Source organism: Gymnogyps californianus, chromosome 9 (genome assembly GCF_018139145.2).
Source record: "Gymnogyps californianus isolate 813 chromosome 9, ASM1813914v2, whole genome shotgun sequence".
NCBI classification, from domain to species: Eukaryota; Metazoa; Chordata; class Aves; order Accipitriformes; family Cathartidae; genus Gymnogyps; species Gymnogyps californianus.
This window is the reverse complement of record NC_059479.1, coordinates 1710562-1738345: the sequence shown is the minus strand read 5'-3', so window position 1 is coordinate 1738345 and position 27784 is coordinate 1710562. Positions and strand designations below refer to the sequence as shown.

The 27784-nt window shown below is 46.2% G+C and overlaps 1 protein-coding gene across 2 annotated transcripts in view; it reads right to left on the bottom strand.

Moving 5' to 3' along the window:
* EDA (ectodysplasin A) overlaps positions 1-27784 on the bottom strand; it is an 83170-nt gene that overhangs the window by 13588 nt on the left and 41798 nt on the right. For both annotated transcript variants that reach the window (XM_050901770.1, XM_050901769.1), the window contains exon 2: positions 16934-17039. In XM_050901770.1, coding sequence (XP_050757727.1) covers positions 16934-17039 — 106 coding nt within the window. The remainder of the gene's footprint in view (positions 1-16933; positions 17040-27784) is intronic.

The window sequence follows — 27784 nt, the reverse complement described above, 5'->3', positions numbered from 1 at the left end:
AGCAGGTCCACCGCAAGCAGATGAACGGCAAAATCTTTCATGTTTGGTAAACACCGACAGGCTCCTCTTTTTGCATCTTCTGAGCTCCCGCGATGCAGAATGAGCCGCGAGCACGCCGGCGATCTCCACCAGCCCTCATCTTAGGCACCAGCTAGTTAATAACATTGTCAGTGAAGAGAAAAAAAATTGTCTGGGGGACATAATTTAAAAAAAAAAAAAAAACAAAACCAAAACAAAAAAAACCCAACACAGCAAGCGAAATGCGAGTGCTGCGTATGTGTCTCTTCAGACCTCGGAGTCACGAGAGTTTATTTCATGTTATATATATCACACCATTAGCGCTATAACCAGAGTGAAAGTACAAATAGCTGCGGCGAGCCAAACACATTTGAAATGGATGGAACCAATTAGCTTCAAAGATGAATGGGAGGAATGAGAACCACATGCGATGTCAATGTTCACAGTCTATATTACAACACACGCATCTGTTCCAGGCACGGCAGAGAGAGATGTTACGGCTGTGCAAGTGAATCTTTCGACAAACACAAAAATACTTCTGACATGAAAAAAACACAGTATTATTAGCCTTGGGAGCTTCTGAGTCTCTGGGGTTTGCATCTGTTCGTCTCCCAATAGGAGGGGGTGGATAATTTAATTGGAGCAGGGAGCCATAAGGTTCATCCGATACACCAGAAGACAGAATTTTCCTCATTTTTGCTCAAAATGGTAAACTCATCGGCTCTTTCTCAATTTAGTCTAAAACGGTAACAAAGTCTTTTCCTGAGTTTGAGAAGCAGAGTGCTACCGAAATATCAGATCTATATTCCCCTCAGTACGAAAGGTGCTGAGGCACAAGGCTTGAAAACTTTACTTGCATATGTTGTCCAACACTTACTGCCGAGGAGAAAAATCCAATCCTTTCTGCCATGCTTTTCTGAGGGCACACCCCAATATTTCAGCAATAAAGCCTGTTAAATGCTGCAGTGGTTGAACGCATATGACGCACTGGTTATCTGTTAACTGATGGAGCAGGTTAAATACCTACAAGTTAGGCAAGCGTAAGTCTTTCCCAGAGTCTTCTCCTATACCATTAATCCCACCTCACCATCCCACTCCTCCTGCGGGGAGGCTCCCGGTCCCAAAGCCTTTTACACTACCCACATTTATTTCATGGAGTTTCATGCAGGCGTTAGATGACTTGATTCCAAGGAAGGTCTATGAGAAGACACTTTTTTTTCCGCTCCAAGATGCAGATCATATGCACTATGTTCCTATATGCAGCAGGATACCCACTGCTGCTCTGGAGTCCACAAGACCTGCCATCTTCTTGTAGAAGGAAATTGGTTTGACTTGAAGAATTCTCCACTGATCAACGCTGTCTGCTACTGCTCTCGTCTCTGCTTTCAGGGGCTTCACCGCAGTGCATTTGAGGATTTATTCCAGTCCTGGTGGGATGTGACCCGGTCAGCTGTTCCCCAGCACCTCTTTTCCCTGCTTTATAAAAATAACCTTGAGGTTGCTTTTCTGCACTTTTCTGCATCACCTCTGTTCCTCAAGAATTCCTTTAAGTATCTGTTAGGAGCGTACTAGAGATCGAGCTCGTGGTCTTGACTGCTGGTATTAAACGCGACAGCTACCCAAGCACAGCTATTTTTCTCCCTATGTGCTTGCGCTCGACTTCTGTACTTCTTCCTACTAATCCCACCTATCTCCCACCTCTTTTCCGCGTGCGGTCTGCTCGTGTTTGAGGTCAAAGCAGACCCCAGACCCAGGGCAGTCCATCCCCTTCTACATTTCCTGTCTTTCATCTGAAATTAAATTTATGCTTATGGTTTAATCCCTCCTTGAAGGAGCTGTCAGCTCTATTCAACCCCTCATTTTAGCTTTGCTTTGCAGAGGAAGGAAAGTTGACAAGAACTGTTAATACAGAAGAGGACCGGGATATCAGAGAGAACAGGCTGGATGGCTTTGAAGGATAAGAAGGACGGAATGAGATTCAGTCATACAAAATGCATAGTCCTATAAATTATATATACATAGGGAATAATAAACTTTTCTGCTCGATGGTGGAGCTCCTCAGATGGAGCTGCGGAGGACAACGTCTGCAGGCGCTGAGTTGCTGTCGCACAGCCAGGAAAGGCAGAAACACAATCCTGAAACGGATCAGTGGAAATAACCTCCGGCAGACATGGGGCAATACTGACGCCACTCAGTAGGTGGGGGTGAAAATCCTGGGAGTAATGCAGTCAATCCCGATCATCTACATACAGAAAGATGAATTTAAATGAGAACAATTTCACAGAAGGGCTCCTGGGAAGGTCAAGAAGTGGTCAAGCAGAGCTAGCCTGGTTGGCCATCAACGCCAGGAAAGGGACGAGAGCACCACTGGGAAAGGCTACGGTGATGGGCATGGAGGGAGAAGACCTGTTAGGGCTTAAAGAACAGCGCTGGCACGTCCTCACGTGTGCGAATTGCTCTCCAAGACCATTAAGGTGGGAATGAGAAGGCTTCTGCTAACCTCCAGAAGGAGGAGCACACATTTGGAGGGGGTCTTCCGGCTCAGAGCGAGCCCTCCAGTGTCACGGGTCACTGCTTAAAAGTCTCTCAAAAGTTCATCAGTCCCTTTGGAAAGTGGTGAGGTTATTTTTTGCCTAACTACTAAAGCCATAGCTACTAAGCTATGAAGCAGGCTGCTAGCCCGACTTGAAACATTTAAGCTAGCTACCTGACCTACTTCTAAAATTTATAATCTCTTTCATTGGATTTCCTGTAGGAAAAGCCCACCGACTCCTGCTGTAATAACTCAGGCCAGCTCTATCATCTGCCAGCTGAGTTCTTCATCACAGGACGGGATTTCCCCAGCAAAGGTGTTTGAGCAGCAACGCTGCGTGCTGGGCTTTTGAAGACCCTGGCTTTGAACAGCGCCTGAGACCTAGACTTCTCCGAAAAGCTTATTTTCCACATCTGTTAGGAAAATAAAAGGGAACGATAACAGAAAAGGAGGGAATATAAAACCAGCAAGAATGGTAAACTTTGAGGGAAAGGTATAAGCAGGAACAGACAGCTCTATCTGATAACAAAAAACCCCAACCCAAACAAAAGAGCCACCCTGGAAGCCTGCCCGCAGAGCCATCCAGCTGGGCATCTGCAAGGGGAAGGCTCCAAGCAATGCCAAGTCACTTCTTCTAGCAGAAGCACTGTGGCCACGGGTTTTAGCGATGAGCCAGTTCAGATGCAAGCTTCTCACTTAAGCTGAAGAAAATATTCGCAATAGATGAGTTTTTGTTGTGTAAAACCACGGCTGTGGCCCAGCAAGCAGCAGAAGACATCTAACCGTGCTTCAGGGAGCAGGTTCTAGCCCCAGCTCCTGCAGCCCTAGCATCTGCTGGATCACTTCCAAGGCCTTCAGAAAAAAAACAGATGGTGATGCAACTCGAGGATATTACATGTGACATGTTTTCTCTTATAAATATTAACAGAGTTTACTTTTTTCCCCCCTGATTTTTCTTTCTGCATGCTACACACTGCTATGATTTACTATAAATACAAAAATATCACAAACTTCTTTCGGACATATGCTGATATAAATAGTGTATTAGAAAAACTCTGCGTTCATTTATTAGTTGTGTGTGTGTATTAACAAGAAATAGTTTAAATTCCTGCAAAACAGTTCAAACTGGTTTTATTGATGGGAACAGATCTTTGTAATTACTCTTATTTTATGTAAAACCTATAAAAGGTTGACCATTATAGAAATCAGTCAAACAAAGGACGAGTACCTAGGAAGGCTGCTGAACTTTCTCAAATTCTCAGTTGTCAAGAGCAGAACAAAGTCAACGAGTGTCACTACCATATTCTAGCAACATCCACATTCAATTCAGAACAAAGACATCTACTGATGTCTTCAAGGTGTTCAACCAGATTCAGAAAGGTAAACTGCAGCAACCACCGTGTCCTCTATAAGCTGTGGCAACCCATTTTCAGCATTCACTGCTTGCCCCTAGGATTATTAAGGCATCCCTTTTCTATTTTCCTAGCACTAAGTTACTATGGTGTATCATCGATCTTCTTACCTAAGCACGACTCTGGTTTGGGGAATATGTAAGACTAGGTAATAGAACTGAGCCATCTCCATATTACCATCACTGCTCTGCCTCCGAGAGATGAGAAGATGGAGGTACTGAGAAGTTATCCTCATTCCAGGTTACAAACAGAATCAGAGACAAAATCTTGATGATTCATGAGATGTTAGCGTCTTTCAGAAATGCCACATCACTTCTCACTCATTCATAAAAAAGCATAAGGTGACCTGAAATCATTAAGTCCACTGCGACTTTTGAGATGAACATCTAATTTTGAAGACGAAAACAGAACCAGGGAGCTCTACGTGACTTATCTAATATGCACGTTTTCAAAACTATATTACCTTTGTGCACTTAAAAAAAAAAAAAAATGCAGATTTTTCTTTGAAGTATGAGCTTCTTGCTGTAGTTGGAAGAAGAATATTAGGTTTAATGATCACTGTTCTCAACAGCTATGGAAATTTGTGTAAAGTATTTTTCCAAACCCTGGTAACCATCTGGTTTAACAAAGAGACCACTTGCTAAATCTCAGACAAAGCTCTGAATACTGCCCAAATCCACCAGTAACTTCTGGAGAATAGATAGCTAACAGAATTTGAAATGAGTTCCTGGATGATAGCTGGGATACTATTATTAATGGAGAAGAAACAGAAGCCTAGGGTGACAACCAGGCTCTGTAGTACAGCAGATGAGTATCCCAGGACGCAAGTCCTGCTAACCGTTCAACCCAACAATGCAGGGTGTTTCCATCTCTCACAGAAAGCTCTGACCACCAAGTGCCCTCCAGCTGCGAAAGTTTCCACCTCTCCAGGAAAGAAGTTCTCTGCCACTTGGGGCTTTCTAAAAAAAGGGGGGCAAAGCAGCTCTTAAAATGTTACCGTTCCTGACCCATGCCTGGGAATTAACCAGTCCTGCCAACTTCCACAGACATTAAGACCAGAAGGAACCATTATGATGAACAAGTATTAAAGAAGTCCTACCCGTTAAGCCTCCCATCAATCCCTCTATCTCTATTTGACCAATACTAAAGGTGGAGGGGGCGGAAAGAAAAGGTCAAGTGTTACTTGAGATTTCAAGGGATGAAGAATCTACTGCCGCCTTTGATGTAACTTGTCCCAATGAATAAGATCAAAAAACTCCACTTTAGTCAAACCTCCGAAACTCAGTTGTTTCATTTACAGAACTGGTGTAATGATATTTACTTCATTCACATGGGTATGAGATACGTAAGGCTTTTCAAATATTTTTAAGTGCGGCGTTATTAATGCCAGACCGTGGTGGAGTTGGGGAAAGAAGGATGTTAGCTCCCAAACACATGCTTAATCTAGAACATGTGGTTTTGGGGGAGGTTTGGAACCAATATGTTTTCAACATTTTCAGGAAATTTGGTCTATCCAGATGAAAGCTTCTTGGACCCTACTGAAATATCAGTCAGTGATACAAATACTGAAACAAGATGAATTTTTTCCCTTCCCTGAAAAAGAAAGCGCTTCTTCACCAATTCAAGAGAAAAAGGCAAGATCTTGAACAGCAGCTTTGGAATTATTACTCCAGAATATTTAGTAAATATGATAAATTGTAGATCTAGGAAAATATCCCAGAAGTCAAACACTTCGTGCGCTACTCAAAACTTCTGGCATGCCTTGCCAGAGTGTTTTTTTGGGGGGTGGGATGAGGAAGGGAGGTCTTCTGCGAAGCGTGGAGGAAAGACACTGCCCGCAACTACAGGCAGGTGGCTGAATCCAAGTTAGGGATGCGATGTCCCCGGTACAAGGCTAGTACTAATTTCAATAAATCAGAATATAGTGAATATATTACATAACAGAATGGGGAGCTCATTGTACAATGTGGGGGAAGGATGAAACAGTGCTGCTTGATATATTAGTATTTAAAGCAGAGTCCAAGGCCGTTCAGTTTTTCCTCAACCACCATTGCTGCCTCTCTCTCTGCTTTTGTTCCTATTTGTTTTAAACTCTTCAAAATTCATGTGTGAACACAGTCACCCTTAATTGTCTTTTTCTGGTTACATCTTAAATTGAGATGCTCCATGATGGTATCCCATAGAACAGCGTTCCCTCCTTGTCCTTCATCTAATGGCATCGTCCTTCCACGGCAGTACCAAGAGTCACGCCTGGAGGACATCCCAGCCTGCTGCTCTACCTTCACTGCACTTAAAACTCTGTGCACAAACTCTGAAACACAAGCTCTAAATTTGCTTAGTGGTAGCCCGGTCATATTCTGGAGTTACAGGCTGCTAAGTCCCCAAGACGGGCTCGGAGCCAATTTATAGCTGACACTTCTTCCGATATCCCACCCCTGTGCTGAATTAAACTGCCTAACGCTGAAAGCCAGTCTCCTCCAGCCCAAGAGATCAAGAATAGTTTGCAGCTCATCTTGTATTCTTTTGAGGCACTCCCTTGGCTACATCCACTTTTTGAGGCTATTCTTCATCTTTTTTTACAGACTTTTCACATGTCTCTGTATGTCTCCAGGGGAACTATCCCGCACTGAGGTCTCCCCCGACACTTCTGGGACACTATGCTGCTGGGCCAGAGGGTCTGAGAAGAGCCTGTGCATCAACACCAAAGGCTGAGAATCATTTCTCTTGTGGTAAGTTAGGCAGGAGAGTGGCCTTCTGCTGCCTCACTGCCCTTCTCCTCCGAGCGATCCGTCAAAGGACAAGCCTACATCCATGTGTCATCCAGATGATCAGATGCTGCTCCAGGAGCTCCATGGATCAGTAGCCTGCTCCCTCCCTATTCCTCTGATCCTATACACCAGACCCCAGTTCAAGCTTATCGGTCTGAAAACAAACGGAGAGAAGTCACAGCTCATCCCTGCCCCATCTCTCGAGTCCCTGGAGTGACACTAGATGCCAGAGAGCCACAATCTCTCTTCCTCAGACAGCTTCAGACGACGTAAGATCTCATCACGTAACAGGTTTTTTTTTGTCTTTGCCAAAAGTTTTTTTTCTCCTGCCAATACTCAGAGAGATTTTTGCCTGGTTTGACAATTAAAAAACTGGATCTTCACAGCAGGGAATAACTTGGTCAAGCTCCTACGGAATGGGAGGACAGTTAAATGCAAATATACAGAGATAATGGCCAACAGCAACAGTAGGTTGTGATGCACTTTATACTGATCTTTAATCATATTAAAGGGAAAAAAAAAAATCTTTAGTTCCTGCAGTTCACGACGATCAGAACTGAGTAAGAGAGACAGACCTAAGAGACCATCAGTCAACAGCCTGCTTCACTGGTCCAGGTAAAGGTGCCTTGTTGAGCAACCACCCTCTGCCCCAGCTGGAAAGGAGGGAAGGAGTAGGATGAATGTAACTGCTTTCATGCATTTACCAGGTTTTTCCACCTTAAAAAGGACAGCGCAACTTGTAGGTCATCAGCTGCTGTTTGAAGGGACCCATGCTGGAGTACGTAGAGACCCACCAGCCCTCTGTATCTCCTAAGGGCTTTTTGGCATGAGGAACGACATAGGTGCAGCGTTGTAGAACAACCCGGCTGGAACAGCAACCGTCCTTTAGAAGTCTGTCACCTCTGCTGTCATCACCTCTGTCATGGTGTTGGTCCCGCTTTGGGGGAGAGGGCTGGATCCAGTCACCTCCCGGGGTCCCCTCCACCCTACGTTACTACTCCATGACCTCAGCTCTGCTTCTCCAACAGCCAGAGCTCTGCTGAAAATCACTACTCACTGCTTTCTCAAATAAGGCGCAGGTATCCTTACTCAGTGCAACAGGGATTTCCATCACTTTATACGACATAAAGAACAACTAAGTTGATTTGTCTCCTCGGTCCCATCCAGATCCACTTTGGGATCGGTGACAAGGTACCAGGACAGCCTACTGATACCATGAAGGCTTTTTTAAAAAAAAAATCCAGTCTCCCTGAGTAGGTGCAAGCACACCACAGCACAAATGTGTTCATGAACAAAGACAAAATCCTGCTCCCAATTAACTACAGAGCCACTGTTGCTGGCAAAATAATATTGCACTGCCTTCTCAAAAACAGAAAAAACTAATCAAACATAAATCTCCACCCTTCTTAACTCCGCTCCCACATAATCAGTCCCAGCCAAGTTCCTGGGGTTCACACCAGAACCTGTGGCCATCATATTTCATTTTCCACACTCTCACTGGCTATGGAAGAAGAATATGATGTGCCTTTTGTTTTCCTTCAGGCATTTAGGTTGGATTCCAAATGCTGGATCTTTACAGCAGAGCTGACAAACAACATTACTATTTCTAATTCAAGTATCTCAAGGCTTTTTTTGGCTTGCTGGCTGGACTCACAAAGCTTATTTTCTATACACCACTGCACCCTATTGCTTACTTTATCAATACCACATATTTGAATTCAACAATTTAAAGCGTAGTATTACAGCTGTGTTTTTATTTTGTTTGTTTTATTCAGTTGTTGCTTAACACAAAACATTCTGACATTTTAAGTCATATCCCACTAAGATAAACAACTAACATATGTCATGAATTCCAGTAGAAATGATTCCCAAGTGGTGCTGCAGCCAGGTTTTAACCAAGCGTACGAAAGGCTCTCTTAAATTGTTTGCTGGATGCTTTAAATGCACTCCTCCCCACCACAGCTATCCATAAGGAATCGAGGGCAGGTGGGAGGAAATCTCTTCGACTACCTCATCCCTGCAGGACTTCACATGTTTTTCTTCCTCCCGTACGTAACCCTGTCTAATTGGATCGAAAACCTCTGTAGCGTCAAACAGCCGTCTGTAAACCGATGGTTTAATGACATGGAATAGCATGGGATCTATATCCAAAGATGTATTTGTTGTGCACATACATGTACTTATATTTGTACGAATCTGAAACGGGGTCTGAAGGAAACCCAAGAGAGACCCCACCACTCTTTGGGAAGCCAAAGTCAAGTCTCTGCAGCAGTCATGACACAGTGAAGTGCTGCCGGGCTCAGCCAACTCTTGAGGTTATCCTTTCACAGCATTTCAAACAGATTAACGGACTTCACCAAATCCTGCTTGTATTAACGAGATCAGTTACGAATCCAACAATGTTGCTATACATCACGGCCAACAAAGCCCTAATGAAAACATGCAACTGCCATGCCTCATTCACAACTTTTTCCCCAAAGAGTTTCCCAGCGGTGGTGTTCTTCAGCTTTGTGCAACAGTACTTTTCTTATGGCTAATGTATCTGGTCTACTACAACTGAGAGGATTTTTAATGAGTGCCCAGACAGGCCACAACTAAAGACAACTTCACAATTCCCATCACCAGCACAGCGGCTCTGGGTTTGGCTATTCAGTCCCACCCTGGCCCCCAGAGAGAGAAAAATAAGCTTATTCAGCCCAAGATCTGCAGAAGGCAGACACCCCGTAGTCGCTGCAGCAGGACCCTGAGCCTGGACTGCCATACCTGGCCAGTCAGAAAGGTGTACGGGATCCAGCTCAGCACCAGTTCCTCAGCTTTTGTGCTAGAGCTGATCTGCGACCAGATGGGCTTGGAGCATGTGCTAAGCAAACTTGTTTCTGCCTGCAAAATACTCGGTGGATGTGGCCAGAGAGCCAGTTTATTCACAGAAATCAAAGCTCAGCTGCAAATACTTCAGCAAGACAGACAATAGAGCCTCTCATACTGTGGGAAAGAAATCAGCAGCTACTAGTTGAGTTCAGCATTTACAATGCTTGGTGCATGGCATCCATAGTTCAGATGCACACATAGTTCAGATGCAATCGCATTCCTGCCCGGCCGGAACATCTGTTCTCCTCTCATTAGTCCTGGCCATGTTTTCTAACAGAAGAAACTATCTGAGATTCCTGAACTTCAGTATTTGACCCGAGGCGCTATGAAAAGCCCCAGTTTTCAGAAGTGGAATTCATACGGAATCACCAGTCACTTCTAATAATGTTGGTCCCTGCTTAACGTGCAGCTGTAAAAAAAAAAAAAAAGCTTAGAAGTTTAGTTCAAGTTTCAGCAAAGCCTGCTGAAGCACACACCATAGGCTACGCACTGAGGATCCATCAGGACAACGCTGAAATCCACCCAAAAGTAGAACCAGCGCAAGTATCTGAAAATGCAACCGAGCTCAGATTCTGACCAGAGAATTCCTTCTCGAGCCTTCTGAATATCCTCAGCATCTCAAAATCTTCCAGCGGTCATCTCACCACCTTATCCGAATCAGACGGGAGGTACCAGGGAAGGACAAACACACACCAAAGCAGCTCTACGGATAGAACAAATCAACAGCACCTAATCACGGCTTTATAAACGTGAAGAATAATGAAGTAGGGTTTCTTTTGGAACAATCCAGATCACAACTGGAAAGCCTGGTGAAGAAGACAGGAGGCAAACGAAGGTTGCGTATGGACCACGACACATTGACCATTACACCGTGAACCCTGTGACCTGGAACAATTCCTCATCCCGGCCACCACACAATTAGGCTTGTACCTCTCCCAGCAAGTTAATTGCTTTTAATATTAAACATCCAATTGGGACAGCAACATACCAGAGTTCAATGAAGAATTCTGGACTCCATCAGTTTTCAGACCCTGGCTCCTTCTTGCTGGCTGATGCAGCACATCCTCAGGAAAATATCACCCTCAACGCATACTGCAGGAATGAACGTCATCGCTCAGGCTTTCAGCATCACACACTTCCTAGGTACAGAAGGTGACTCCAAAATCTTGAAGCTGAAATAGCACATTGGCTCAAGCCTAGATGTTAACACCTCTGCCTTCCCAAGGCGCCCGGGCTGCGCGGAGTTTCCCTCCAATTATGTCTTGCTTGGGCATCTACCGCATCGTGCTGCTGGATGACAAACAACTGCCTACAGTTGCCCAAGACAGGCTTCAGCAAAGATAGTCAACGGACACTGCAGCGAATCTGACCTCAAAGTAGTTTCAGTATTAAAAAAAAATGAATTCAGAGTAGTTTGAACCAAGGATACGCTGAAAATGTTTCCACTGTCTAAAAATGTGTTCTCTTAAAAGTTATACCTAGAGCAAGAAGATCCCCTTTAACATCCTCTTCACCTTTGCTTGCACTTGTTTCCAGAAATGACATGGTATTAATCTACCACTGCTGTAACAGAACTGAAACCAGGGCCTAATCATCATTCTGGGTTTTTAGCCAGTTGTTACGCTTCTCTGGATCTGTCTCAGTGGAAACGTTGGTTAGAAATGAGCACAGACACAAGACCGTGGTCTCAAATAAGTTACCTACATATTTATCACTATATCTTCGCGGCTGAAAAGTATATGACCTGAGGTATAGGAGCTTATACAGATACCTGCCTTATTATCATAAGCATAGGTATAACAAGTAGGTAAGGATCTGTAAATGAGGTGTAGTCTTAATTTTATCATAGTAATAACAAGTACTGACAGCAACGTCACAGGAAAGGGATGGAGATTGTCCACAAAGATTCAAACATCATCTTAATTCCCCCCTTCTCCCATTTTGGGTGAAATCACAGAGAAATTCTGGGGGAAATCATTAAGTGCAAGCACTTTGTGGTGAGCCTTTCTTTTGGGACTGTCTCCTGCGCTCCAGTATCCAGGAAATGTTCTGTATTTACTGAGTGCTCATCACCATGGTTTCGGAGCACAATAAGGCTCTATCGCCCTTCATACATCTGCGTTTCTGGGAATGCCTGGGCTTTGGGGAATTGCACGGGGCCGACACAAAGGCACCGATTGTTCTGGAGGCAGAGGGACGAACCTGCCCTTTCCAAAGGAGAGGAAGCCGGCAGGAAAAGTCGCTATTGTGATCTGGATATGGGGGGGGGTGCGGAAAGAAGCCTTATTACATCATCAGTGCTGGCAGGTCAGGGTGGGGGGGGGTGAGACATGGCACCTGCGGGACCAGGGGCTGCCCTGGGGGGGACAGAGGGAGCCAGGCACCCCCAGCCAGGCTCTGGCATCAGCTACCGGCTAAACCATCCTAAAACCATCCTAAAACCACCAACAAATACTAACAACGGGGTGAAACGCTGGACCCACGTAGCTGGTGCATCACTTCCAGAGCTCCAGGTAGAAGCAGGGATCGCGAAGAGCTCCTGCTCTCCCAGAATTTTATTTTCATTTCGACAAAAGCCATTTGCAGCGCTGAAACCCATGAGTTCTCATCAAGGACTTTCCTCGGCAGTAAGGACTGCCAAAGTAGTAGGAACCAAATTGTTGTCAGCTTAAGGACAGCCATCTGCTCAGCCTCTTCCCAGCTGCCATGCTCCAAATCAAAGAATGGATAACAATCACTTATGTTTCTCACCAAGCTCAATATGAAAAAATCTAGGAAGGAAAAAAAAAACAAAACCCCAAACCAAAAAGCAAAAACCAAACAAACCAGGAAAGCAGCACGGCAGGGATCTAACTGGGAACAGAGATGAAAGTAGGAGAAAAAGAAACTAGTTTTTTTTTTTAAAACAATGTTTTTTAAAGAGTCCTATTGACATCTGCTTTGTAAATGCTCTGTCATTATTTATAACCTCAAGAGCACGGAATTGTCTCTGTAGTTACAACCATGCTACTCCCATATTTTGGCTTTGTTAGCAAAGAGCCAGCAGCATTTTTACTGGTGCTCTGGGAATACAGATCTAACATTTCATACACAGTTTATTTAAAAGTGGACTAATTTAACATTCTTGATGGTTCCTTTTAGCACAACTGTTGCTAATTACCAGCTCCAGAATGATTTGTTAATCTGGGAGCAACAGCGGTTCCACAGCAGCATAAATACACAAGACAAAAAGGAAGGAGGGGAAAAAGAGAAAAATAAAAAAAGGGACATTGGAGACGGTCAAGTTTTAGTGAACTAAAGCAAATTGAGTGACAGGTGGAGTCGGTAACACAGAGTAGACAGAACACCGTAAAACGGAGCTGTAAAGGCGATAATCCTGGTCCTTGAGAAGTAGAAAAAAAAAAAGAGTGGCAATTTTTAAAGCCGTGCAAATGTTGGGTTTGGTGGCATGGACAGGAAGCTGGCTTGAAAGATGATCTGTGCTCCTCAGGACTGGGACAGGCAGCAGCCTCCCATTAATCCCCTCTGCCCGGGGCAGGGTGACCCACGCCAGAGCAGGGCTGGACAGACAGCGAGCGGAGAGGGGAGCCAGGCCGGCACCTCGTCCCAGGACACGACCTCGGCTTGTTTAATTGGTTCCATGGCACTGTGCGTGGAGGGACACAAACAAAAATTAAGCAAACACGATCATAAAACATGACAAGTGGGTAGGAGGACTGAAGCCGAGTCCTCAAAGGAGGAGTCCTTGAAATACTGGAGTCATGTTTGGAAGTGACAGGATCCAACCGACAGCTTTGCACTATTGCACACAATTTTTCTTGGGGTTTTTCAGCAAGCAATAGAGAGGCACCGAAGCAGCTTCGCTGCTCGTGGCCTCCCATGTCCTGTCCCTGTGGCTCCGTGCTCTGGGCACAGCCACGGCCATCACGCTCCCCCGGCCCCACGGGACCAGCTCTGACCTGTCTCAAAACCACCTTTTTTTCACAGCAGAAGACTTGAAGGCAAATTTTCCTAAAAGAAAAAACTTTCAGGAAAGGAACTGTGTTATCTTTGACGTTTATAAATCATCAAAGCCATCCCGTTGTTGGTACCAAGATGAGCAGGACTCAAACAGCCGCGGAAAGGGACTGAGCAGCCTCCCTCCAACCACGGCTTCCACACTTGGATCACTTTGGTCTTTCACTGCATGTGTGAAAGGACTTGAAAGTTCATAAAATTAATTCCAGACAAATATTAGTGAGGCCTCAAGTGGAAAGCACATCTCCTTCCTTCTGGGAATTTATAGTTCATCCACTTTTATCTTCTGGAGGCTCTTTGGAGATCAAAGATTTGATCAACTTTCCCTTTGCAAAACTCAGGAAGAAAACGGTGTTATCAGTACCGTGACATGATTTTATTTATTTTTTTTAATGATTGATCTCTAAAAAGTAAGATTCCTTCATGTAGGTCTAAACTAAACAGCACAAGTTACACAAGAAAGCTATTCTGTTTATTTATTGATTTTACGGTTGTTACAAGGTCAATCCCTACCCTGACAGCTTACACTTGCTAAATACTGCTCTACCTTATAAAACTGAGATGGCCAAACACGAAGCAACTGCTTGCCAACGTAGCCCGCCTTGCTAATGCCACTAGGAAAATGACCTGTTGCTCTGGCAATTTCCCCCATCTCCATCATGCTGTGGGGTCAACCCCTCTAATTTACAAAAAGACACATATAATCGGTGGAAGTGGACTATGTTTCTGGAGTGATTCACCTCTGATGCATTCAGGGAACCTAAAGGAAACCTGAGAAAGGAGCGCAAGTTATAAAAGCATGACACATTTTCACCCGGGCACAGGGACGATGAGAAAAGCCCTCGTTAGTCCACCGCCTTTCAGCATCTATTTCTCACCGCGCAGCGATTCTCTGCGCATCTGGCAATAGAAAGGCAGCACTTAGGCTGCCTAACGGACTAGGCTAATTCCTCCGAACATCTGCCTGCAGCACTCCATTTACACCGCTCGCGTACAGTGGAAACTTGCTACTTACACAAGCGACTTGCGAAGACACTGGAATAGATTTCAAGGAGTTGGTGTAAAAGGACTTGGATCCTGCCTGAGCCATCTGAGCATCAGAGTGACACTGGCTCTAAAGATGATGGACCACATTTAGCTGGAATCACTCAGGGAGTCTGTACCAAATGCATCATACTTGTCAGCGTTTCGGGGAGGAGGAATCCGGGGAGTTTCACGAAGCTCCTTCTTGGAGCAGAGCCACAGGGAAACGCTTTTCCACTGCGAAATTGCGAAGGCTTCAGGGGAGGTGGGAAACTCACGGAGCCAAGGAGCTGGAGAGGAAAACTAATGATAGCCGAGAGGTTTATAACGCAGTCAGGACTTAGGCTTAGCAGGCATCAAGCCACGCACAGACCACTACTTCATTATTTCTTTCCCTGCTTTCCCTGGCATCCAGTCCCCTTCTCCTCTCCGTATAAAAATGGACCTGTGCTTTTCTGCAGTAGGAAAGCGCGGGAGCTCTTCCAGGAGCTCGACATGGAAGGCAGTCCTCAGGTCTCAGTGTAGCTGGACAATCATGAAAAGACAGCATTGGAAATAAAATTCTTCATACTGAAATCAGGCAGGATTCAAGCTGGGGGAAGGGACTGCAGGTGGAGTTAGTTTTAATTATTTTGGTATTTATTACTTAAGTTCTCAACAAGCATTGAGAGTGGTTTTGGTGCAATAAAGATGTCGCAGTACTTTCCCTAAGTTATGCTCTACCTAAGGATTTTGGCGCTGTTCTTAGAAGAACAAAAAAGGTGACATTACATGACCTCAAGCACGAAACAGAATTTTGGCAGGGTTCATTTTCCATTTTAAAGCACACTTCGGACGTCCAGGGGCTTTAGAGGACGCCTGCCGCGCGAAGAGCCAGCCGTTCGACATGCAGAGTGCAGCTCCTGGAGAGGCCCCAGGAATCGCCACCACGTCCGAGGGGTTGCACACCATCAGCCACCCAAGAGACGTGCTCCTTCTCGTCTGCTTGCCCGTCCCTTCCAGACAGTGCTCCCGGCTGCCGGGACCCCGCTTGCGTGAGCGCCTTCAAAACCGAGCTTCCCACTGCTGTATCTCGTGCATCAGGGAGGGCTGCAAGGCTGTCCTCTCCCCGGTCTTTCAGGCAGAAGGCTTTCTCTAATTCTGCCCCATATCTCCCAGACCTTACCCACAAGTAGCCGCTGCAGTCCCTTGCCCTGCGACGCCAGAACCGACCCACGCAGCCCGGCGCCTGCTCCCACCGCCGCATCCTCCGCGCCAGCTCAGCGCCTTCGCAGCCGTCAGGAACGCCCTCCATCTCCCAGATTAAAGATTTAAACACTTTAAGAAAAACCCCTATGAGACGGTAGCATGTTGTAATATTTAGCACTCGCATAAAGCACACGTACAACTGCATCATGGTACGGCCCATCCCATCAAGGGGACCGTCCACGTAGGGCAGGCGCGTTGTCAGGCACCAAGTCCAAAACCAACCAGAAGGTGTGAAACAAAGAGACCAGATACAAGAGAAGGGCTTTGGCATCTGAGCATAACGGAGCAGGACACACGGAGGACGATGCTCTCACCGAGGGATGGTGATGGCAAAGGGAAGCAGCAGCTGCCGCCCTGCGGACCACGAGGACAGACAGCACTGTCACACCAGGGAGGTCTCGGGCTATCACCCAGCGCCAGGGCCACCGAGGAAGCCCGACACCCCTGGGGTTTGTATCACACATATTCATTTTATACTTATCAAATCACAGATATACAATTGTGATCTTTTTGTAACTCTATGCTCTCTTAATACAAGCTCTGTACAACTCTGACTTCCCTTCGCGTGGGCTTTGAACCCGCATGAGACCGTCCGCTGCACTGCGAAACCCCGTTAGAACCCAGTTACCATTTTGTGATGCCGATGTTCAAGGTGTTTGTTAGACTACGAATAGCTACTCGATGATTTTAAGCAGAGACAGGTGTACAGAACAACAAATATAGGTATAAAAGTACAAATTATAGCCTTAAATGAGCACAGAGCCTCACTATTAGAGAAGAAGAGTCAAGGACGAAATTACTAAGCAGCATTAATTTGCACAAAATCACTACACCTACAGTTGCAGAAATCAGAACTACTGGAATTCCTCATCTGGAAGGCAATCAAAATCAGACAGAAACTATTAAAAGCCACAGACGCCAATTTTTTCCCCCCACATACAGAATTGTGTACCACGATCATAACCATGATCTGAAAAAAAAGTCACTCTTCTGCTTGTCGGTGGGAAGACGAGAAGCGCAGCAGCGAGGAACGAAGCGGGACTCACCGTCTGGCCCTTCGCTGCCTTTACTCCTTTTATTTCGACGGACGCGTCTACCTTCTTCTCCAACGTGCAGCTTTTCTTCAGGGTGAAAGAAGTTCAGCAAAGCCAGCTGGAAGAAGAAGGACAAGTTTAAGCACCTTTGGCAAAAATGGCTTAGCCGAGCAGAGAGATCGGAGCCTGAACGCCAAATCCTTTCTATCAGGCATTGCTCTGCTGAGCCGAGGGGGAGAGCCAAGGGAGATGCGAGATGGCTGCTCACGGATACTCAGCTTATCCCAAGGGAAACGGCAAGGAGCTGTGTCCCCTTGGAAGCAGTCTAAGACTTGGGAAAACTCAACCTGAAGGGTTTCGGCAGGGAGGAGCATCCCCCTGGGGCACGGGGGGCTGCAGGGACAGGGACGCAGGCGGCGTCCGGAGAGATCTATAGCTGGAAATAATCAAACGCCCCAAATGCCGACGTGATCATTCTAATTATTCTCTGCAAAACTTGCTCAATCCTGGAGCTCTTTCACCAGTATTACTCAAGGCCAGTAAGTTCTTCCTCTCTCAAGCCCTCTTCTGCAAGCCTCATTAGCTACTGAGATTCAAAGGTCTTCAGGGACCTTTAAATGCAATTCAGTATACCACATAAATTAACACTTTACACCTAGAGCAAGTACATCTTCATAACATGATTTTTGCCAAGAGGCAAAAATTATATGTAGTGACTTCTTATTCATGAAAAAATAGTTGCTGCATTAAAAACTCTTTGACAGTTATTAAATCAACATTCCTATCCAGAAACTGGAATTTCGGTTTAGAAACTTCACCAGTCCTCCCAGCTACGCCAGGGCGCGGCAGCTCATCACCAGCGGCATTTTCCCCAGCTATTTCCACTTCTTAAAATAAGGAATTTCACAAAAGATTAATTAGGGGCCAAACACCTTGTTCTGCGTGTTACCGCACCTGCCAACAACCAGGGCTGCTCTGACCAGGATGGGCTTTTCTTTATGCTGAAGAAACCCAATCACAGTTATTTAAGCCATAAATACACACACAGGCCAAACACAGCCTAAGAAAAGAACAAAGAGGCTTCAAAAAAGCAGCACCACCAAAGGTTATTAAATGCGTTATTGTTCTGAGAACAAAACCTGTGGCATCAAAAGCATCTTTGAGATAGCAGAGAAGAATAAACTCCTTCCGTGAATTGCTAGTTAAAAGAGTGGCTCGTTAAGCTTACAGGCCATAAAAGTCCCTATCAAAAGTAATAACCACTAATGGTCTCTTTGCTTTTGACGTGGCCCGGGGCTCTCGCCTCCCCTCTCCCACCCATTGGGGTGCACCCCTCTGCTCCGTGCACAAACGCCTATTCCCGAGTTACTTCCCATGCACACACTCTTCTTCCAGCCTCAGAGCATCCCATTCCTGCTTCCTAACGAGCAGCCGCTGGATTTTACGTTTGCATCTTGCTTTACTCCAACAAGCCCCGACGCAGTCTCACGAACGGGCTTTGGGAAACCAAAGGGTCTCCCAAATTCCCAAGCTGTTGCTATTTAATTCCGCCTGCGCGCAGGCAGGTCTGCGTTTACCGCAATTCCTGACGTTTTGCCATTGGAATGATGTCGTGTCCAAAAGGACCCCGAAACACTGGGGGATGGCCTGGGACCAGCTCCCTGCAGCCTCACCGCAAGCACAGTTAGACTTTTAAGTGTACCTAAAAAGCAACGACAAGTAAAAGCTGGCACTTATCTACCTAGGGAAGGACCAGTCACTGCCTCGGAAGGCTCTCATTTACAACAAGTCGTAGTAAATGGAGAGAACAAGGGGCACAGCTCCCCTCCGCCCATCTTCCCTTACCTCCCGCATCCCACCACGCTGACCCCGACACGGCGCACGGGAGCGGGATGCTCCTGCGGACACTGCCGGTACCCTCCCCTACAGAGCAAAGCAGGGCAAGGGAGGAGCAAAAAGTGCAGGTTTTTTTTTTAAACCGCTTGATTTAAATCAAGTTGAAACATCGTAGAACTAATTGAAGGCACAAACTGCATTATAATTCAGGTTAAAACGTCAATGAAATTATCAGTGCTGCTTTTGAATGCCGTTACTACTTATTGGCTCTCTTATTTGAGCTTTACAAAACATGAATAAATAAAAGCACTGGAAATGAAGTGGTGGGGAACCAGCCCGTGAAGATGTGCAGCTTCCCGCCCCACACCACCCTGCTGCCTTCGGCCAAGCGACGCGCGAGCTGCTCCCAGCGCTAAGGCTAAAACCAACATTTTCCATCTTGAGAAGATTTTGTAATGGCACGACCCTAATTGTGTCAAAACAAACAGGTTTCCTTTCCCTGCTATTACAAATACAATTTTAACACAATGTCCACAATTTTGAAAAGCTGCAGCATAATATTAAGCTCACCCCATGCCACCTCCTTCACCGCATCTGGGCACGGACACAGAGAGTAGTGATAAATACACCGGGGTGATACTTTTTCCTGCCAGGCACAAGCTGGATCCTCACATGCCACCCTCCCATCCATGCTGTAAAGAAACAGAACTACCAGCGGGCTTGGAATAATTCAGAGAAGAGTTTCACCTGGAAAATCATAAGGATTTGGAAAGAATGAAACACCCTGATTTCTCATTTTGATTGACGGGTTTTGTCGTTTTCAGTGAAACAATCAGAATTTCTTAAGAGACTTGAAAACTTTTCCCAATCTGAACAAAACCATTTAAGCTTAGTCTCAGAAGGGGAAATACAAGAGACTGCAACAATACGTTTATTTCCCCGGACAGTTAAACAAAATAACCTTTCTATTCACAAAACTCGCGTAATGGGGCTCTAAGCACGCTTTGGTCAGCATTAACAGTAATGTGAAACCTTAGATTTAAAAAAAAAAAAAAAAAGGGGCAAATAAAACACAAATTCAGATTACAGCTACCGAAGCACATCACCCAGCCACGGCACCCAGCCGGACCTTCCTCCTCCTCCCACCACGGATGCAGCAAGAGCCGTCGGCACGGTCCCAGCCCTCCGCTGCCCCTTCCACAAAAACCGATGCTGGAAAGCATCGAAATCGGGACCGACCCCCTGCCCCTGCCCTGTCCCCTTCACCGGGCTCCTCCTGAGCCCCTCAAGCAGCAGCTCGGCTCCGCTGCGTCCCTCCGGAGCCAGGGGACGTTTCCAGAAGCCACCTCTGCAGCGCTGCCACCGGGCAGGTCCCACGGCACCGCACGCTGTCACCGGAATTGTCACAGGCGGCGATGGCTTGTGCCACCCATGTCACCTGCAGCATGTTCTGCACCCCTTCTCATCCTCAGAAGAGGCTCTTCAGATCATGAACGTGGTGTACAAAGCTGTTTTTTTTCAGCTGGGAGAACATACATTCAACATTGCTGAGCACTTTTTTTTTTTTTTTAAAGACAATTGCTCAAACCTTCATAGGATCACAGAATGGTTTGGCTTGGAAGGGAACTTTAAAGTCCATTTAATCCATTCCCCCTCGCCCCACCGCGGCCGGGACAACTTTCACCAGACCAGGTTGCTCAAAGCCCCGTCCAACCTGGCCTTGAACACTTCCAGGGATGGGGCATCCACAGCTTCTCCAGGCGACCTGTTCCAGCATCTCACCACTCTCATCATACAAAGTTTCGTCCTTATATCCAGTCTAGCCCTACCCTCTTTCAGTTTGAAACCCTTGCCCCTTGTCGTGTCACCACAAGCCTTGGTAAAAAGTCTCTCTCCATCCTTCTTATAAGCCCCTTTATATAAAGGCTGCAAGAAGGTCTCCCCGGAGCCTCGTCTTCTCCAGCCTGAACAACTCCAACTCTGCTACTCTGTTCTCACCCAGGTTTTATTCTGATATCACACTTATCACTGCTCAGTCAGAAAAATACTAAATATTAGCTCAAAGTAATCTACCCCTTAAACTTTGTCTTTCTAATAAGACCAAGTCAGAAAGAGAAATGACAGTGAGGGTGAATGACTAAAACACACCTTTTACTTAGAAAAAAACCAATAAAAATAGCTTGTGACAGCAATTGTGACCACATCAGCTATGAGCACACGCTGCTTCGAGACCAACACCCACAAAACCAAGCTTTCCTGAAGAAGCAACACACCAGTCCTCCACGCTTAGCCTGCTAATGGAGACAACTGGTGTGAGCAAAAAGAGAGAAGGATTTGTCCTACGGACTACTTCCACAGCACTTTTAATTATGCAAGTAACAGCGTTTAACCACGAACAGGGGTTCAAAGAGGTCCACCTCTGGATGGAGGGAGCTGCTCAGGACCACCCTCTGGGGCTCAGGGGCAGGGCAAAGGATGGCCAAGCTGCTTGCTGGGGTGCAGCTACACCAGAAACGCCCCACTCGGCTGCGAGCTCCCACGCCGATGAAGGCAAAGTTTCTCTCCGATGACTCAAGGGGTCCGTTGTTCCAGGGGCCGCAGCTGCGGGAGGTCGGGGGATGCTCGGCCGCCGGGTCAGCCCGTGAAGGGCCGTGCTGTCCGGCTGGGGACCGGCGGCTGGCACAGCCGCGCCGGTTGGAAGAGCAAGCTGGATGCTTTTTCCATTCAGCACCCCCTGAGACACGCTTAATATATTCACTCGCAGCTCTTGGACTCTGCAGCTTTTGGTCTGGACGTAAGGGTGCATGTTGTTGTGCCTTAAATTAAACTCATCTACTCCCTGTTATTTGGTGTGGCTGCAACAAGGGAGAGGATTTGCAGAGCGGAACGAGCAGATGTTTGCCACCCATCTAGCAAAATATGATGCAGCCACACAGACAGATGCAAAAGGAGAAATAACCTTCAGTGAAGTGCTGCTGGCTGGACACTAGCGCAGCATTACGACACGGAGGTCGTTGAAAGCAACACTTCACACGTCTGAAAAACACACTGAGTGGCAAGAGCAACTTCTGTGAGCTCCCTCCCTGTGTTGGGAGCAAAGCAGCGTGCTGGGCAGGCGTCTTGGTCGATCCGCTATGGCCATTCCCACGGCTGAACGCTTCCCAGCATTTTAAAAACACCCAGAAACATATTGCACAAATATCAGTTGCATCCTTTTAGGAAAAAGTGGAGCAAACACACTTGCAGGGCTTGAACGGGCACTTGCCCGCTAAGCTCGGGTGCCCCACGCTCGCCCCCCTAATCACGGCTTGTGATTTGGAGGTGCAAGACCTGGACCTTTGCCGGGTTTGGGAGGGGAGATGAGATGCTGGAGCTGGCGGAGCAGGACCATGAGCCTGGGTGGTCCCAGCCCAGGGGATGATTATGTGCGGTGCTGTACAAACACATCCGCACCGGCCGAGCCCCCTGCACCAGCAAAGCAGCTGGAGCAGGGCAGGGCATCGCTGGAGCACCCCGGCTGCGGCATCCATCCCTTCTGGAGAGGTCTAAAAGAAATTGTTGCCCTGCTCCCTCGTTTCCCTGAAACTCCTCATCCTCAAAGTCACAGAGAATTGATTCTCTCAGCCTCTGCGCTCGTAGAGCGAGAGTATTTTTGAGGAGTCCAGCAAGCACATACCTGCTCCCAAAAAGTCGTCGTATTTTCTCTGTATAGCTACGCAACAGCGACAGAAAGGTTTGGAACAATCATCGTTTTCCTCCTCCCCCAACCTAATGCCCTCAAAATACTTTAATTTTAGAAACACCATGTAAACCCATTACAACTCCACACTTTTAATCAAGAAAATCACTATAGGATGCGAAAAGGTCAAAAAGCCAAGAGAAGAAAAATCCCAGGGGAAACCGTACCTCAAAATAACCTGTGAAACAATAGTAAAAGCATGCCTCACCAGAATGAATCGGTTCTACCTCGGTTTCTCTCAGCAAAATAAAGAAAAACAAAGGCACGCATACAAAAGCGCTGATTTTCTCTGCAGCCACATGCAGAACCCGCTCTGGAAACGTGGAACAAAGCTGCTCTGGGATGTCAAGGGAGCACAGTGGGAACCCCCAAAATAACGTAGCCTGCAGTCACTCAGAAACTCATCTGGTTTGTAAGGATGGACGTCCCGCACTCTACAGAAGTAAGAATAGAGAGAGATGTTTGTGTGTATATATCCCTATATTTTTTTTAAAGGTACCATAAAATAGGAAGCTTTCTTCAGGCTGTGAAACCCAAATGTACCACAGAGTTATGGCTGGATATACAAACCACATGCAGTAAGAAAAACAATGCTGGGATGCTGAAATAACTGTTAAGGTTTGCATATTTAATTGCACCCCTCTGCAAATGCCTTAAATAACACACATCCCTCAAACCCTTGATAGGAACGAACATCCACTGGACACCAAGGGAATGTATTTCCAAGGGTCAAACAGCTTGAAAATGAGCAAAGTGGAAAAATATAACCCCACCTATGCAATTATGCACAAAAGGCACATTTTTTTCCTTAGGCAAAGCCAAGTTGGTAGGAAGAACTAGTGTCTTCTTCTGATTAACAGCAGAACTGGGAAAAGCACGCAAGCGTTCAGGTGCACAAGCCCTTTTCAGTGAAAAGGGCATTCCTGCAAAGTCTTTCAGAGCGTATCTATCACTAACAAAACCCCCAAAGAATTCTCTGCATGCTGTATTACAAAGTTGGCTTCCAATTAATCATGAGAAAGCTAGACCAGCCAGCTTTAGATCTAATCGATAAAACCCACACTCTCCTACAGCACAATGTCTTAAAGTACCAGAGAAAAAAAAGCATGAAATCATCCTCTTGCATTATTGTTTAATGGTATTGTTAAAGTCAAATTCCCTCATCATTTGCAATTTTGGAGATCATTAGTGTGAGAACACTAATAACAAGACTGAGCTCTGTAGAGGCATTCTTTGCAAGCAATACTGTTGTTTTTCTGGCACTATGAAGTTCAGCCGTCGGAGGCTGCGGTTCAGAGTAGCAGCTACTTGAATATCAGCCCCATTGTCCTCCATGAGAAATGCGCCTCTGGTAACACGTGGTGCAAAAAGAATTAAGTAGATTATTTATTTTCAAACAGACTAGAAAGAAGCTTGGGGAGTAGCTTTGCTTTATTGAAAAAAAAAAAAACCCATTCAACATATTTTAAGTCTTGTTTTTGTCATCATTACTTTTTCCTCATAAAAATGCAAGAAGCGAAAGAGTAAACAATTCCCATTTCAACATGACAAAAATTTATACGCGATGTCTTGTCTGCAAGACAAGCCACAGCCCTGAATGCAAAACTCTTGTAACGTGATATATACCATGAGCCAGAACGCGGTCAGAGATAGCGATGGAGAGAGTAGAGATTATACTTTCTCTAAGCCGTAATTCTCATAACCCATCTTCCTCCCCCAAATCGGATGTTTTCAGCCCAGCTCGGCTGCGTGCATCCTTTCCAGGGGTCTGGAGTAGGTTACAAACCATCCTCTGCAAACCCCTCCACCGGCTTTCTGCGTGAAAGCTCAAGTATGGTCCTCTCCTTCAAGACTGCCCATAACTCTTCTTGTCCCTATTGCTTCATCATCGCTCCCCGTCATCCTTCGTCCTCTCCGGATGCCAGCCACATCCCCGCTCTCGCCAGCTTTTCACCCTGAAGCCCGAGGTCCCAGGGGCACAAACCATCAGCTTTGAGTTGATACGAAACCCACCACAATTGCCCCTCATTCTGACCCGCACGCAAGGATCCTCGCTGAGGCTTTCAGACCCAACGGTGATCTTTAAAAGCTTTTTCCACCCAAAGCTATGAGGCAAAGCAATTCTATAATCTAGAGAATAAAAGCACCAGTGGTGCTAAGGAGCTTATCCAAAGCCAGGCGGGAAGTTTGGGTGGAAGGAGGGACTGAGCTATGCCTCCGGGCGGGAGCTGTAACAGCAGAGCCACCTCCGTCCCAATACTCATGAGGAGCTTCATAACGAGTGACAACCAAGGAGCCAAGCAAGTATTTGGCCATTAGAAAACAGATATGACCTTGGTCTCATAGACGGAGGTGGACCAGGTAATGCCATGGACCAGTGGCACCACATCAGTTACTGCCAGCGGGCAGGAATGCCTGTCTCGGTAAATCGATGGCCCTTAACATGCCATCACCGCTTTTAAGAAGCGGATTTGAGATGCTTTCGATCTGCCGAGCATTTCTGTCCTTGGGTTTTTCAACCTTTCCAAAGAGGACTGCGCAATCCCAGTTTTCAGAAGGCCAGTGAGTCATGCTCCCGCGTCTTCTAGGCACTGTGGTAACAGAAAATCATTAGAGAACAATAAAAGAGGAGGGAGCATATTTTCCTAAGTTTTTATTGGTATTTTAACTTCATTACCCAGGAAAGCCACTGTATTTTTCAGCACAGAATATCAAATCTGATTGCCAGTTATCAGTTCAAGCCTCATTACAAAGCGACGAACACGGTGAATTAATTGCCTTTGGAGGGTATAACGCAACTCTTAAACTTTCCTTCAAAACCAAACCCTTCCCAGAAACTTTCCTCCCTCTTCCTCCTTTTCATGCTTTACAGAGCTTTAAGTAGTAGTCCTAGATCTACGACAGCGGTCATCTTTTCGCATACTGCAAAGTCCCACAGTTACAGCTACCAAGCTTTTACTGCCAGAATTGACAACCTGTCCCAATGAAGGGAAACCAGAACACAGATTAAATATTTTAAAATTTCATTTGAACTTCAGTAGTAAAATGGCTAGATCAAACTAACCCACCAAATGCCACACCATTTTCCAGAAACAAGCCTATCTTTAAAACCAAAGCATTTTTTTCCCCTACCAAAAGACCCTCAAAATCAGGAGCTGGTTGCTCTCTTAACATCTACTACAGGTGGCAAATTCCAGCAATGCAGGCAGGAAGGCAAGTTAAAGCTGTATACCGATTAAACTACTGCTGAAACTGTCCAGCTCATGATATAAGATGTTACGTCCCAATATGAAGTGCCTCACCACCTATTTCCAACCATACAATGCCGTCTCATGGTGGTTTCTCTGACTATGTGAAGTCTAGAGGCTTTGGGCAGCTGATCAAGCCAGCTTCTGTGCATTCCATAACTTCAGCTTGGTTCAATATGCAACGTACCAAGTATTTATATTTCCACCACTGATTCATTTCTACTTTTCCAACTGTTAACTGTTCTTTGCGAAGGATCAGATCAGCATCAGCTCTACTCCTTCCATATATTTCTGTGTTAATCACAGACCACACACACACACAAAAAGAAGTTTTCATAGCAACGTGCTTTAAATCCTTCAGGTTGAACCCCAGCAATGGCAGCCCGCTGGACAGCAAGGCACAAGGTATGCTCTTCCAGCCCCTGGTTTTGGTGGTCCTACCAGGCAACAGGACTTTCTGTTGACTTGGGAGTCCAAGTCTTCTCTGGTGACCACTCTGTCTTGGCCCGGGGGTATACAACGTTTATTATCCAGGCTATGGCTGCTCTTCCGTATTTTCATCTGCTGGTACATGACTTTAGCCTAGAGCGAGAGTTTCACCCACGCAAAAGCCTCAGGCACAGTAATTAAAGCACGAGCTCCACAGACACTGCCAAAGGGACAAAACCTGAGGCTCAAGTCAGAGCTGCAGGCTAAACGCAAGATGAAAGCAGTACTGGGCCAACACTGGTATCGAGCCGCACTGGAGAGTAACTCCTCGTGGTATTATTTTCACAATTTCCCTTAGCAGCCACATCTAGGCTGCGGGTCAAGGGAATGAGAGGTGCCAACATCCACGTACAACATCCCCTACCTCCACCTGGAAGCAGGGAGTGCTGATCATGGCTGCAGGTCTTCACTGCACACACGGATGACTACCCAAGGATTTCACCCTGGCACATCTAAAACAGAAGTCAACCCGGGGAGAACAGACTTCAATGAACAACTCTACGAACTGCACTTTTTTAAAAAAAAGAATAGGCTATAAAAGTGTAAGGGAAGGGAAAACCTGCTCCAACTGAACATACCACTTGCTTTTTACTTTCTATCAACTCAGGGAACCCGAAGCAAATGCACTTAAACTCTGACAAGTAAGAACATGGCAGAAGCAGCAGACAGATGGATTTGCTCTTCATGGTAGAAGGGAAGAGTGTAACTTCAGAGAAGGAAGAGTTCTGGCATTCCTTCAGCACAGGCAGAATAACACATACAACCCTGAGAAACGCAGCTTCTGTCATAAATCTCCATATAAAATGCGTTTCTAGCATAAAATGGAAGCAGGTACACAGTCCAAATCCCTCGGTTACACGTACATCCCAACTTGAACTGACTTTGTAGGAGCACCTAAATAGCTAAATTTGATACCAAACCAGCATCATCTCCAGCCTAGAAGACCGCGACTTGGTTTACAAGGTTGTCTGCCCAAACGCGTGTCTCGAGACACCCTTCTGCGGAGCTGCCTTGGTCTGGAGGCGAGCCGGTGCCTCCCGCGAGGGCGCGGGGTGGAGGCGCGATGCCGCTGGCGCGGCAGCCCGGCACGACCTCAGCAGCGCGTACGGTACGCACGGCACAGAGCAAGGGCTGAGGTTTCCGATGTATTACACCTGTTAGCCCTGAAAGGGAAAGCTAAAAAACACAACCCAGATGTGAGGTAGAACAAGGTCAAAGCCGAGTTTAACACCATATATGAAGACACCTGTAATAAATTTTTTAATGGTAGCGAGAGTAAGAGATTGCTGCTGCAGGCTTCCCCGTCCCGGCACAGCAGACCTGCAGGAACCGAGCACTTTGCTGGGAACACACTGGTTAAAACGCTGAAAAGTATCGATGTCAGTGCAAGGTAAGGAACTTAAATCAGTTCCTTTCGTCTCCCAAGGAAATCAAATTTAGCTGTGAACCAGCGCCAGACAGAGATCTGCTGTCTATTAGCATGAATTCTCAGTTTTTCACATTTTAATTAGCCTTCATAGTCTTTTTCAGTCCCATTTTCAGCCAGCTGGG